The sequence below is a fragment of the Lolium rigidum genome, chromosome 4 (genome assembly GCF_022539505.1).
Source record: "Lolium rigidum isolate FL_2022 chromosome 4, APGP_CSIRO_Lrig_0.1, whole genome shotgun sequence".
In the NCBI taxonomy this organism is placed as follows: domain Eukaryota; kingdom Viridiplantae; phylum Streptophyta; class Magnoliopsida; order Poales; family Poaceae; genus Lolium; species Lolium rigidum.
In genome coordinates, this window is record NC_061511.1 from 267,281,094 (window position 1) to 267,296,106 (window position 15,013).

The 15,013-nt window shown below is 47.1% G+C and overlaps 1 protein-coding gene across 1 annotated transcript; it reads right to left on the bottom strand.

Moving 5' to 3' along the window:
- Positions 1-3,021: 3,021 nt before the first annotated feature.
- On the bottom strand, positions 3,022-12,953 carry LOC124707694 (leucine-rich repeat receptor protein kinase HPCA1-like). The gene is made up of 19 exons (XM_047239360.1): positions 12,438-12,953; positions 12,222-12,345; positions 12,040-12,111; positions 11,404-11,478; positions 11,239-11,310; positions 10,966-11,136; positions 10,782-10,853; positions 10,630-10,701; positions 10,476-10,544; positions 10,310-10,378; positions 10,141-10,215; positions 9,983-10,054; positions 9,781-9,915; positions 9,207-9,688; positions 8,972-9,127; positions 8,703-8,842; positions 8,360-8,579; positions 8,002-8,234; positions 3,022-3,765 (listed from the first exon to the last, which is right to left on the bottom strand). The coding sequence occupies exons 1-19, from the start codon at positions 12,529-12,531 to the stop codon at positions 3,259-3,261; spliced, it is 2,910 nt and encodes a 969-aa protein (XP_047095316.1). The 5' UTR covers positions 12,532-12,953; the 3' UTR covers positions 3,022-3,258.
- Positions 12,954-15,013: the final 2,060 nt, after the last annotated feature.

Sequence of the window (15,013 nt, forward strand, 5' to 3'; positions counted from 1 at the left end):
GTACTTTATTTATCTGCTATATCCGAATACTTGTCTGTGAGCATTTACAGTGAATCCTTCATCGAAACTGCTTGTCAACACCTTCTGCTCCTCGTTGGGTTCGACACTCTTATTTATCGAAAGTACTACGATACACCCCCTATACTTGTGGGTCATCAAAGGCCAAGGCGCGGGAGCTACACCGGCATTTTGCTAGGGAGATTGTAGAGAGACAAAAATAGGGATGGGGATTTTGACAATTGTCCACCCACATAGGAAGAAAAGCAATGTTGACCCTTGTTTTGGTGGATCAGACAGGTTTTTAGATAAAATGCCAAAGGCCCAATGTTAAATTAATAACGCCTTCAACGGAGCTCAACGAGGGAGTATGCCATGAAGCAAGCCTCGCCGAAGATCGCCAAACGAAGAGTTAACGCCGTCCGAAGATACCGCACCTCCGTCACACAAACATCGAAGAGCCACATGATGTGAACTCCAAGGCGTCATCTTCAAGAAGATCACGACACAAGAGTGCCGCTACCGCCCGATCCGAAGATCCTGGGTTTACAGCCGGAGCAGGTAGACAAACCGGGTGTAACCACAATGACGCCTTCAAGAAGGGGACGACGTCCACGGACACCATCATCGTGGCCTAGAAGGGCAACTGTTTCCCCCGACACAACCACTCCGTCATTGTAACATCCCATGATTTGGGGTTACAAAAAGAGAGGAAACAGATATGTGCATTGCATTCATGCATAGAAAATCGGGGGAATTTTCGCGCTTTCAAATAAAACCTGTCACAGTAACTGAAGTTTCACTTGAGTTGGTGGGATTGAAGTAGATCATCAATCTAAGCAATATAAACCTCAATGTGACCTTTGCTAAAACCTTGTTTTGGGTAGAGATGATTTGATCTAAGGGATTAGATCAGATTAAACTAAAACCAACACAACAACACCTTAAGCAATGATCAATTACTTGATCTTCTAAAAATATCATAATATGGTATTTCTTGCAACAACACATTGATACATATGCAACAATAGACCAATGAACAATCTATAATTGGGAAACCATTCTTGACTTATGTTTTCCTTGTCCTTTACCAAATCATGTTTCTACCATGATCCTCGTGGTATATCTTAAACTCAATCCTTGAACTCATGTCAAGGACATTACATAAGTTCTTTATCAAACCTTGATCATTCCATTATTGTCTATACACATTCATCTTTATTAAAACTCAGATAAAGGAGAGGACTAACCATACATTTTGATGATCACATCATTATCTTTAGAGCATAACCATAGGTTATTATTCAAGCGCATTCTAAGTAAGAGAAACCATTGATACCAACCTTAGATATACCTATTAAAGAATCAAGGATAACTCTTGAACTAAAGCATTAGGATATATTGTGAGCCAGGTCTCGAGAGTTCTGTCCGGGTAGGACTAGGTTACAGAGAGTTCTACGTCTAAACTTTCCTTGTTCTTTATCTTCTTGCCTTGTTCATCAAGTATCTTTCTTCGAAACTGACGTAGCGGCCCACCTTGGTCGATGGATGATCTTCATGGGCCCTTGGTTGAGCCGTAAGAGGTAACATAATACGGGTTACCCGAAGGGTAATGCCCACATCACTCGTACTCACCTTTCTTTGAATCCCCTGCTTACACATTAAGGCATCGAAGGAGGATCTACAACAAACTTGAAGACGTAGGAGTCAACTACTTGAAGCGACAAGACCTTGTCAGAAGAGCCAACAAAGTCAACCACTACATATATCATGGAGAAAACCTAGATTAACAGTAGAAGGGAACTAGCTCCCTAATCCTAGCACCTAAGTAGCTAGAATCTAATCATAGTCTCTCTAGCCATTCAAGTACCTCTATAGATAGAGTTCTGATAAGTTAGACTACCAGTTATTCCTCTTGAGTTTGTTTGCAGTTTTAGCTCATTGTAAAGTAGGAGGTTGTGTTGATCTTCTGTAAAAGAGTTTGTGTGTAATTCTATAGACATGCCTTGGACCCGCAAATGTTCCTGTTGTACCACTCTGAGAGATGTAATACTAGTAGAACGGTGTTTCATTGGTGTTATGTCAACGACTTGCATAATACACCATGCAGTGGTATGCTGGGTCACCACAGTCATCCACACACGGTAACGATCGTCACCGAAGCATCTTCCGCATCGCTACCACACCATGCAACTCGCCGGAACCACATCGTCCACACGACAAGGAACTTGTCAGCACATGAGCCTATGGCTCGCCCGCCAACCAACAGGACTCCCACCCTCCAGGGCCGCCGCCCCAACATCCCAGCTTTGTGCCCTGATATATAGAAAGGGAAGACGGGAGGCACCGCCGCCACGAGTACCACCGATGCCACTTTGGAGGCATCGAACCTAAAGTGAGAGGGATCCTCCAATAGATTGATGACATGGAGCCCCCATGGCTACCCACGATGCCATATCTAGGGGCAGATGTTGATGGGCACTAGAGCCCCCCTTCCCGGCTCGAGATCTTGAGACGGCCAACCATGGTCGCATTGCCCTTCACCCCACCCAGACCCAACCTCCCCACACCATCCCACCACCGGCCAACCTTTCCGCAAAGGATGCGCTGACGAAGCCCGCCCCCGAGACGTTCTCGTCAACCCACATCGAGCAGAGCAGCCAAGCTCGTGCCGCACGCCGCCGCAACCGCGCCCGAGGGACGTCGCCGCCGCTACGAGCACACCGAGGAGCGCGAAGCCACCGCGCCTCCGCTAGGCAGCCACGCCATCGCGCCCAACGCTAGCGCACCCCGGCTGCTGCAACCTGCGCCACTACCACCGCACGAGGGCAAGAGAGGCCCTGTCGCCGCCAACGCCGTCCGGGCTTCGCTCGTCTACATCCTTCGGGTGTGGCGATGAGGGAGAGGGGAGGAGGCGGCTAGGGTTTCCTCCTAGGTCGCTCGCGGGAGCGGCCACGGGGCGGTTTACCATATCCCATCAAAGAACTTTTTTTTTTGCGAAACATGGAAAGCAGGAGATGCATGTAGACAACCTTGGAGCAATGCTGACCCCCTTCCAACACATTCTTTTATACATCCTATTTCAACAACTGTAGCATTGACAATTGTCCAAGAATCCAGTATTTACGATTCATCACAGCAACACGATATACAAAATCAATGTACAGTTCATCATCGATCACAAGCTGAAAGGGGGGAGAAAGAGAGGGAGAAAAAAAAGAAAGAACCATTGAATCAAATCCAAAAATGAATGTACAAATCCTATTTGGGCTTGACCTCGAAGTAGGGCATGTAATCCGACGCGCCCTCCCCGCCGGCGTAGGACGACCCGGTGATCTCCACGTCGCTGTAGGGGTGAGAGGGCGGACCCCTGCCGGCGCCGACGAACTCGGTGGCCGACGACCCGGCCGAGTTGGTCCCGTCCCCGTCGGGTTCGTTCAGCAGCATGGCCTCCACCTCCTTCACCACGGTGCCCATGGCCGGCCGCGCCGCCGCGGCCTCGTCCACGCACTGCATCGCCAGCTGCACGTACCGCCTGAACCCGGCGGTCCGAGCGGCGTCCCGGATCGCCGGGTCGACGATGGCGCGCAGGCCATAGTACTCGCGGTCGGCCGGGTCGAGGACCTGCCTCACCTCCCGCACGATGTACTTCCCCTTCTCGATCGGCTGCCTCCCGCTCACCATCTCCAGCATCACCACGCCGAAGCTGTACACGTCGCTCTTCTCCGACAGTTGCTGCGTCATGTAGTACTCCGGATCCAAGTAACCCTACCAAACATACATACATGATTAGACCAATTGGTAGATTGAGCGATTAATCTCTATCTCTACTACTTATAAAGGCACGAAGTTGCGTAGGAAAATAAGATCTGAGCCGTCTATCCGCACCATCTAATGGACAGGAACGCCCAGTTCTCCCCACCCCTTCCCCTGTTTTGGAGGATCACTTCCGTAGCCCCACTTCCTAAATTAACCACGATAGTTTGAAACCGCATCCGCAAAATCAGGGAAGTGATTTCACTCCATATTTTCCTCCTACCTCCACCATGAATGCCCTCCCCACCGCCTGGTACTTCCTCGCCTCGCAGCGCTGCGCACCCCACCGCGTCGGACCGCCAGGTGGTGCTCCCTCCACGAACGGATGATCCACTGCTGTCCCCGTCCTTGCTCGCCGCCGCTACAACCCCACCATACACACGCGCGCGCGATCTAACGCTGAGGATGCCACGAATCTTCACGCTTGCCGCTGGTCAAGCCACGCACACTCCTCTCCTGCTGCTGCTACTTTCCTATTTTCCTCTCGATCAGGCGCCGGCGAGGTCCCTCGCGGACTGACCGCTGCTAATGGGACATGCCCGGATTTAGCACCACCATGAGTTCGAGTTTTCTGCATTATCACTTCAACGAAGGTACTCGCTTTCCTACTACAATATCCTCAGTATCTCACAGAACTGCCATCGCCATGTCTTTTTTTCATGTTCTGAATTCAGAAAACTTGTGCCTGGTTCAGGCGGTGGACAAGATTAGCCTCAAATGTGTGGGTTGTTATGATGTGGGATTTTCAAAGGGCCAATCAAGTTTGGCTTCTTTGGTTTTCTGTTCTGAGAGCCAGTTTCTTTTTTATAGACGTAGGAACCAGATTGCTTGTGATGGATCTTGGAGAATGTTATCATAGAATACATCTTATGATGTTTGATTTGAACGCATTTACAAGCTTCATGCAATTTGATGTTGATTTGCAATGAATATTTGGTTCTTCAGATTAAATGCCATCTTAAAATATAATTCACCAGGTAAGTGTTTGGAAAAAACCAAGATATTTATAATTCATTTCAATCGTAGAAGTATAAGAAAAAATACCTGAATCCCAAACTGTATTTTTTCATTGTTTTACATTGCAGGCCAAAATTCAGTTATGAACTAATATAAGTTCATGTTAGAACTCGGTAGATTGATATCGGATAGTTTAGAAGTTCACTCACTACTATTCTTATCGTATTCGGTATGCCAGGAGGTTCATGCAATCATTCATTTTTCTCTAACTTGTTAAGTCTGAATGTGTAATATTTACTCCCCTATTATATCTTGTATTAATTAACTTGGGGTAAAAGAACTAGCAGTTTAGCATGTGTGTTATGGTTATAGATGGCAAGGTAAGGTCCTTCAGTTCTGTGCAAATGATTGCTATTTTACTTGAGATAGTTGTGTTGCTGCCAACATCGCCCTCTGAGTTCCCAAGGCTCAGAGCTTCTAGCACCAGCTGCTGCAATTATGTTTTCAGGAGAGAAGGCTACATCATATTGATCATGTATAGGAGTTTTAGAGTGGAACATTTAATACCGGAAATTCTTGTTATACTGCAGTACTGATACTTTAATTGTGAACTCCAGTGATAGTTAAAGTCACAGAAAGGAGGGACTCAGTGGAGACAGAAGAAAGTTTCGTGGAAAGGATAGTAGAACTTTGGAGATGTCATTTGAGCACCAAGATAAAGCATTGAGCTTCTCATTACCATATAGTCCAGTATTCTCTTTTAGTTAAATATTTGTTGCTAAACACCAACACGATATGGACCAGTACATACATCACTACATCGTTGCACATGACATATTGAAGTTAGCAAGGTCCGTTGCTATTTGACCCCAGGAATGGAATGACGTACCAACTGGTTTTTGTTAGGTTTACTATTGAAGAGCTCCATGTAATACCCGGATAGCTAGGATCTGCAATGTAAGATAGCTAAGATTTGCAATGTATTAACACACTTTCTTGATACCAACCTCAGCCCAACACAATATTCAGCAAATTAAGCATTTCTTTTGTCTCCTATAGATGACCAGACAGTTAGCTTTAAAAATCAGTCCATCTCTTAATATCATTGCACCCTCAAGCATCATCTTCATGCCTGCTGGAGAGGTGGCATTTTCCCCCCTTTCCCCTCTCGCTCATCTACAGTTCCTGAGGGTCTTCTCGACGGTGCCGGGCCGATCCAAAGCTCATCTCGCCGGCGTTGCCGGTGGAGATGGGCGGAGGAGAGGCGCCGGGGTAGATAGTTTAGCTAGGGCTTGCGGCAGTTTGCCGGTAGGGGGCTCTATGCCCAGTAGTGGAGGCGGAAGTCGAGATCTGGCCACCTGGATCTTGGCTGGTTAGGGTCCTATATCTCCTTCTTTTTCTCCTTCGGTGGTCGGAGGGGAGAGGGAAGGAAGGGGCTGGCGCTTCCTTCAATAACGAAGCGGCGGAGCACCACTTGATGAAGTGCGGAAGCGGCGGGCTACATCCTTTCCTGGCCAGCCTTGACGGCGAGGGGGAAAGCATGCGCCCATCGGTGAAAGGCGTCGTCGACAAGCTCCTGGCCGGCCGTGGAGGCGAGGAGGAGCGCACACACGCCGCCGCCAGTTCTTCTGCATCATCCAGGAGGTCTTACCTGCACTGGATTCGAGTGGTGGTGGTCGGCCATCGGCTCGGCTTCTCCCTGGCCTGCCATGGTGTGGCGAGGAAGGAGAAGCTGCAGATTCGCCGCCTAACGCCTACCGGAGCCAGATGCTGCCCAAGAGGTGCTTTGGAGCTGCGTCTTCTTCGCCGTTGCTGTTGCTGATGCAGCGTTCGTCCAGGTGAAGTTCTTCAGCGGGGGACATATGCCGGCGATGCCCTGCCCCTACATCTTTTGGCCGATTGGCGGCCCTTCTCCACTAAGGACCAAGAAGTCCAAGGGGAAGAGCTTTTGCTTCCACCACAACGCTGGACCAAGCGGTTCGTCCCCGGCGCCGACGTTCATTCTCTGGTGGAGCGACTCAGCGGCGATTCTCTTTTGCGGTGCAGAGCAAGGACCGGATCGCGTTTTTCAAATCTTTTCGAGGGTCTTTTCTGTAATAGTTTGGTCTTTATCTAGAAATCCCCTGATCTGTAGGGTTTTTTTGCAATTTGTACCCACCGCCTGTTTAATAATAGCAGCTTCTAGGGTCTTTGGACCCTACCTTGTTCAAAAAAAAAAAAACCCCTCAAGCATCTTCCCGGTAGCTTGGTCTGCAGCCATTTCCATAGAAATATTATAATAACCATGCATTTGTGTTTCCGTAGCTGAGTTTGGCATTTCTTTGATCTTCTGGCTGTTTTCGGGACGAATAGATGTGCATTTATGTTCCCTCATGCCATGAATGTCACTACAGGGATGAAGAAGGACATCCAGCTCATGAGGGGGCTTCACAGGGCCGCTGATATCCACTGCCTTGATTACAAGAGGGACTACTAGGTGAATATTGTACATGAGAATTGGTAGTAAAAAAATTTAATGATGTGCCCAAATGATATTATGGAAATATGAATTGTGATCCATGCCTTTTTACATAGTGATCACCTGTAAGTACCAGTTTGTTGGTTGCGCCGTCTTACTTCAGTGCCATAATTTACAAAAACATTTCCTTGGACAGAAAAATTATGTCAGGTTGTTTGGAAACAATTTTCTCATTGTTCATATATGGATGGCTTAAGAATGTTCGATTTTTTGTTAGACATCAAATTAAGAAATGCATCAACTTCTTGCTGTAATTTTGATTCCTACCTTTTGTAGTTGTGATGTGGTTTAATGACGAAAAGAAGTGTAGGTGTATATTTCTACACGTCTTATATTTCTATGAAACCGTAAAGACATCTGGCTTTTCTTGGGTTTGCATACTTTCCTTGACATCAGATGCACTTACACCAGCACATGGACGTTGTTGTCCACAGTTGCAATTGCATGATTTTCTAAACGCCGTACCCGAGCTGAGAACATGACTTCATTTTAGATTCTTATTATGTTTCCATTCCAACATGAGGAATTGTCATCAAAACATGTTCATTTCTGATGTTGATTAGTCATACATACAAACAATATATAGATTAACATACAATGTATTTTAAGTTTGAACAAAAAAATTCAAGAAGTTTCTGTATTTTAAAAAGACGTGCGTGCACGTGCAAACTTACTAGTTGAGGTGCAAATGGAGCAGTAGTTGTGATTTTTACCAGTGTTCCTTTCACTTGGGTGGAAACATGGCCCTTCTCGGTGTCGGCGAGGAGCTTGGAGAGGCCAAAGTCGGCGACCTTCGCCTTGAGGTTCTCGTCGAGGAGAATGTTGGTGGACTTGATGTCCCGGTGGATGATCGGCGGGTCGGCAAGCTCGTGTAGGTACGCCAGCCCCCTCGCCGAGCCTAGAGTGATCCTCAGCCTCTTCTTCCAATCAAGGTAAGACCCTCTCACTGCAAAAGCACATTTCAATCAATTTGAGAAGAAACGAAATGGTAAACAGTTAAGAGGAAGTTGTGGTGATGCCGGTGAAGAATTGGACTGATCTGGGATTTAGAATCCATTTAGATGTACTTACCAACAAGGTTCTCTCTCAATGTCCCACCGGCGACAAACTCGTACACCAGCATCTGCTCCCCTTGCTCAAAGCAGAAGCCGATCAGGCTCACCAGGTTCCTGTGGTGAACTCGGGACAGCAGTTCGATCTCGTTCTTGAACTCCGGCGCGCCCTGCATCGACCCGGACTGCGCCCGCTTTATCGCCACCCGTATTCCATCCACCAGTGTTCCCTTGTACACCTATTGATTGGACACATTGCAATGAGTGAGCCAGTGTTATTTTGTTTGAACTATTTGTGCAGTGCCTGCCAGCCATATTTCAGGAACATGGATGGATGTGCTGATGCAGTTTTTAGTCGTTACCTTCCCATAGCCTCCTGCACCTATCTCATAGCTATCTGAGAAATTCTCGGTGCAGCTTTTCAGCTCCTCGAAGGAGAAGAACCTCGCTCCCTTCAGCTGTGGAGCTCCTCCACTGTCTTTCTGCATAGTGCCCCAGGAAGCTGGAATTTTGGAACAATGGTCAGATCAACTCAATCTTCATTAATCATCTCATGGTTGCTGTTGGATATTCAGTTCATCACAGATTGTATAACATAAATTGCAAGCCCAGCTTGCATATTTATTCTTACCAAAAGGGTTGGCTTGTACTTTTAGTTCCCGGTTCCTTCTCTTTTGCCGCAAAGCAAATAATCCCACCAAAATGAGGGCAATCACAAGAACCCCACCGCCTGCTGCAATTCCAGCTATAGCACCTGTACTGAACTTTGAATTTTTGCCACCAGAAGCTGACAGAGTGTCATAATAGTTAGTTTCAGACAGCCATGCTACCTCAAATCTTCAATGAAATGGGGGAAGTTCAAGTACCTGAAAAGGGGAGATATTTATCTCCAATGAAGAAATAAGGCCCAAACTTTGGCGGTGGCTTGTAGATCTGGTTGCTGAAAAGAAACCCGATGAAGCTCACTTGACTCTTGTTGAAGCTTGTCCCAGACGGCGGGAATAGCTCCAGTTGAACTTGGAGGTAGCTGTCGTTGTTGAAGTGGACATCGTACAGATAAACTGCACTGACACGCATGTTGGAATCCTTTGAGATGCTCGTCTCCAATTCCTGAAACGCATCATTGTCCGTCAAGTCCTTGAAAAGCGGAGCTCTGAAGACCATTTTGCCACTGTACGCATAGGCGCAGCCACAGGTTGTGGGGTTCTGATTCTGATTGCTAGGGCACGAATTTGCGGAGGCACATCTGTTCATGCTAGTTCTGTATGTGACCACGTTCCGTGGCTGGATGTTGCAGTATGCACCCTTTTTCAACACCTCATCTTGACACGCTGGATTCCCGACAAGCCTGTACACAGATTTGAGAAAGGAGAAAAATGGTGTTACTACGGAAAAAACAACTAAATACCAGCATTCTTTGATGAGTTTGTATGATCTTACACCAGTTCCTTTTTGTAGTCTGGATTGACATTGATATTGAGTATGTTGTTTGTACTGAGATCAACAGATTGCAGCTTTGTGCTGATGCTACCTGACATCTCTAGTGTCCCGTTGTGCTGGTTATTGCTCAGTACACTGAATAAACATGATTATTAGTTTTTTGTCTTGAATTTATTATGTCCATACTATTCTAGAAACTTACACTTCCTGCAGCTGGGGTAATGCAAAGAGTCCCGCGGGAACCTCGCCAATGAGTCCTCCATTAGATATCGATCTGAGTGATAACAACAGCATCATGATTACTATGAGATTGTTCAACGACTTGCTGATTGAGATGGTCAAGCGTTTTAGATGACTCACACAGAAGTAAGATTTGTTAGAGTTGTGAACCAGTTTGGGGCTACCGAAGGACTAAATGTGTTGTTGCTCAAATCCCTGGTTACGAAAGCATCGACTAGTCAGTCTTTAGTATCCACATAATTATATCATTGGACAGTTCAGCATTGAAGCATTATAGTTATGTTCTTACACAACATTTAGCACGTTCATGCTGCTGAGATTTGGTAGTGATCCTGTTAGCTTGTTGTTTGCCAAGTGCCTGCAGAAGATAACATTATCAGAAAACAGGTACCTGAAGTGTGTCGTACAAACAAGATCTTATCTTGACTGGTCTGATAAGATCACAGGAAACTTACAGCTCATTCAGATTGACCAAGTTGGTCATGTTAGGAACTGGTCCCGCCAACCTGTTCCTGTCCAATCGACTGTTGGATACAGAAAATGTGTCAAAGATTATGATAAAAACAATTCTTGGAGAAAAGCAAGTTTCATTGATCTGAAGATACTTACAGTACTTTGAGCTTGGCAATGCTTCCAACCTCAGGCGGAATTGGGCCTGTGAACTGATTGCTATCGAACAATCTGGCAAAAATGAAGAGATAATTTAGCAGGATATATTTATCCATAAGAAAGATAAAACCAGAAATTTGGCAATCCCTTACATGTGTATGAGAGACATATTAGAATTGAAGAGGCCTGTAAGCGATCCAGATAGCTGATTCTTGTTGAAATGGCTGTGCAACAATTATATAGTTTAGAAAGATGAAACAACCGGAATGGATGTGCATGCAAACTGATCTCACTTAATTGATCAAGGCAAGAGATAGTACCGAAGAAGAAACTTACAAGTGCTCTGTGATGGTAAGCATGTCAAGGCCCGGAGTGCCCCCTGTCTTTCCATCTGAGATAGGCACAGATCCTGTGAGCAGATTATCTGCCAGGTCTAGCCATAGGAGGGCAGAGAGTAGACCAATTTGAGGCGGTATTGTGCCCGTAAACTTGTTTGAATTCAGTGCACTACAGAAGAAGTTCCACACAAAGTTATTTACTGATTGTTTGTCCCATCAAAATATAAATAAGAAAAATAGGTTCATGATGCAAGAAGTTTTAATTGCTTACAGGAAAGACAGCTTCTGCAGGTTGCCTAGTTCTTTCGGAATGCCTCCACTGAAGCTGCAACCAGCCACGATCCTGAAAAAGCACACCGCAAGCAGTTCATCAGTAAGTCTGTTTGGTGATCGCATAATTAAGGGAAGGTAGGGTTGGCAACAATGCGTCGCTTACAGTGTCGTGAGCTTCACAAGGTTCCCGATCGAAGTAGGCAACGGACCGCTGAGACCAGTGTTGAAGGAAAGATCCCTGCAATACAAATGCATACGTGCCATGAGCTACCAAGCGAGATTTTGTTCCTAGACAATAGTATAAAGTATAAACTAAGGCAGCTCTACTTTCTGCCATCCATTTTCTATAAACCTGGAGCAAATCAACACGCACTTACCTAATCCATGTAACATTGTCAAACTAGCTAGCCTGAACGTAGATTTGGTATTAAAAAAAAGTTGAATTGGTCAGCTCAGCTCATTCTTTGTTTCAAGACTTGGTCAGACCATCAGAAGAGCCAATAGCCGGCTATAGCCGGGCTATAGTCCGCTATAGCCTTTTTCGCATGGTGCGGCTAACTACATTAGCCCGCTAAAAGGTGTCAAAATCCTTAAATAGCCGGCTATAGCCAGGCTATAGCCGGGCTATAGCTGTTTTGGGAGGCCGCGGCTATTTCCTGTAGCCGGCTATTTTAAACATAACTAATGCAAAACTTCTCTGACTAGTTCAATCAATAGTCTGAACCATCCCCAATTCCAACTAACATCACGAACGATGGCAGGTAGGAATACCATGGCGGGCGAGGAGAGGACGACTTACAGGAAGATGAGCTCGCTGAGCTGGCCGACGCTGCTGCTCAGCGTGCCCTGAACGCTGAGGCTGGATATCCTCCTGCGAAAACCAAAGGTGATGACGATGATGATCGGTGGTTGAAGAAAGAGCTGGACGAATAATGGAAACTGTGGTGCTGTGGTGGTGGAGGGGAATTGTTTGGTACTCACAGCGACGTGATCCTCCCGTTGCTGCACTGGATCCCGTCCCAGCTTCCGTCGCAGGGGTCGCCGGACGTCGTCCAGGTCGACGGGTAGTTGCTCCACTGGCTCATCACCGCCCGGAGCGCCGAAGCTGCTCAGCAAAAAAAAACCACAAGAAGAAAGGTTACAAGGCTGGATAACAGCTCCAAGAAACATGCCGGTTTGATCATCAACCGGACTGACCATCCTGCGCGTTAGTCAGGCAGAGCCCCGCCGGCACGCTGCTGGCCACCACCAGCAGGAGCAGCAGCACCCGCCGCCGCGTCGCGGCGTCCATTGTATCCACGGCGAAGAGCGCCGCCGGCCTTGTAGCTGGCTGTCCGCAGCCTCGCCTGGGAGCACGTACGTCGGAGCAAGCAGAGCGCCGCCGCTCTCTTTGAACGCAGCCGCACGCGCGCTTTCTCTCTCGCTAGAACCTCTCCTCTCTCTTCTCTTCTCTCTCGCAAAAAGTCGCAAGGCAAAACTAGACGGGAGGACGACGGCCACGGCCTTGGTGTATATGTTCGCCGAACCTTACACCACCAACCCAGCTCCTTCTTCCCCAGCGCAGGGAAGAGGTCAACCGGGGCAAAGGTGTGGGCTGAGCTCAGCGCGCGCGTTCAGACAAGATATAGCCGAGCTTGCACTGCAGCATGTTGGTCAAACCGAACGTGGGCGAGGAAAGGAGGAGGGAGCCGACTACCGATGCAGAGGTTCAAAACTAAACGCCAATGGCTACAAATATCCTAATCTTCTAGCTTTGAAAGCTCATTTTTAAATTCCCCACCCGCGAGGCCCTGTTGGTGGCAAGTAGCCATCGCCGCCAGGCCGGACACCGAGTTCCATCCCATTGCATGATTTGCGCGTTGCCATCGTCTTAATTGGCCATTTTCTGATCTAAAACCCTCGGGGCATTGTTTGGGGCTCTTTTTACGGTACCTTTTACTACCTATCGGAAGTGAGGAGTATGATTTGAAATCTAGCCATTGATTTTCAGGGGCAATGTGGACTTTTTAAGTAGAAAATCATTTATTCAAGCATTATATCCACTAAGTATCCCGTTAATTTAGCCCAAGATCTTGGCAGCCAGATCCATTTTTTATATCCCATGTCTTCTCTGAGAAATACCGGCTAATTTGATTTTGTCTAGATCTCTACCGTAATTATTATAATGATGTGAGAACTGTTTTGAGGGAGTTCATGTGCGCATGGTGGCCACCGGCCGGCGGCCGCGCACGATGCAAAACTCATGGCCAACGGAACTACCTTGGATTTGCCCAATCTTCTCAAACAACGGCAAAACAATCGTAAGAAGCAATGGCTTTCTTAACAGCCAAGATCACATCGATCTAGACCACCACCGTGACATGAAACTAGTCAGGCGGCGGCCATGCATGCATTTGTTGCAGGATTTACTGGGAATTCCTTTGATAACGGGATTTTGTTTGATGCTGTTGTAGACCTTCCAATTTTGACCCTGCATACGTGAATACTACCTCGTTTTCAGGCAGAAGTATCATTCATACCACACACGTTTCAGGCAGAAGTATTACTTAATAATATCCTTTGGATCAACAAAAATAGACGGTCTATATTAAGTTGGGGGTACTGTAAAACTCCCCTTGTTTGGTTCCTCGCAAAGTCGTTTTCTGGCTCTAGATGCAGAAATCGTGGGTTGAAAGGCAACCGTTTTCCGCGTTGTTGGCTCGCACGAAGCTTAAATCATTGTCGGGACATACCCGCTAGGCATGCTCAATTCGTCCGTTATCGCTACGACAGTCCCTGGTGGACGCAAAAGTAGAGAAGACGGGTGAGAGGGGGAACGAGCGGGTGCAGGGAGGGGGAAAATTGGCCGGCCTCGCGTGAAAAGTAAACTTCCCCCACCCCCACCCCCCCCTCCCCAACCCCCATAGTGGGTCACCTCAGAGAAGACACCATTCCCTATTTTCCCTCTCGGACATGCGGCGGCAACGATTTAGATCTGCGGTACCGACAGGTCGTACTAGGCAGATCCGCCTCACTGACTCTGTCACCCTCTCGTCTCGTGTCCCCTGGGCGGCGGGGTTCGCAGATTAGCAGCAGTGATGATCTCGCTTCGTGTCGAGCACCATCTTTTCCTCGTCGTCTCCATCGACGACACCATGGTGTCGGCTTCAAGCAATGTGGTAAGCACCTCTAACCCTCTTTCGTTCGAAATCATTCGAACTTAAGCCGATTTTGCCGTTAGTTAGTTGAATTTGCCGTTCTTTGTATGCAACACCAAATAAATTAGGACGAGCAGCGGAAGCTTTTGATTCATGCGGCTGGTCTTATAGTTGTGATCCATGCATGGATGTCTGTGATCCTCGAGCGAGCGGTCCATCGCAATGCTAGGCCAGCTATTACCTATGGTCCAGTGGTCGAACATGATAGAGAGCCGATAAACAATCTGAACTACATCTATAACAACAATGATGTGGAGGTTGTCTAGATAAGGAGGATGAAAAGAGCCTCTTTTAACAGCCTAGTGAACACATTCAGGCTTAGGGGTTGCTCAAAGATAGCATCCACTGTTGTATCGAAGAACAAGTAGCAATATTTCTTCATGTTCTTGAACATAACCAGAGATCCCGAGGGATTCACAACACCTGGAGGAGATCCACTGAAACAATATCTCACAATTTCAAGCAAGTCTTGTATGTTGTTGGGGATCTCAGAGAAGAGTTGATCACGCTGCCATCTGCCCGCACTCGCACCAAGATTAAAGATAGCTACCGCTGGTTTTCGTATTTCAAGGTGAG

Coding starts and splice junctions, on each gene's coding strand:
- LOC124707694 (XM_047239360.1), bottom strand. CDS start 12,531: ATGGACGCCGCGACGCGGCGGCGGGTGCTGCTGCTCCTGCTGGTGGTG. Junction 10,702..10,781: donor AATATGTCTCTCATACACAT/GTAAGGGATTGC, acceptor CATTTTTGCCAG/ATTGTTCGATAGCAATCAGT. Junction 9,128..9,206: donor TAAATATCTCCCCTTTTCAG/GTACTTGAACTT, acceptor ACACTCTGTCAG/CTTCTGGTGGCAAAAATTCA.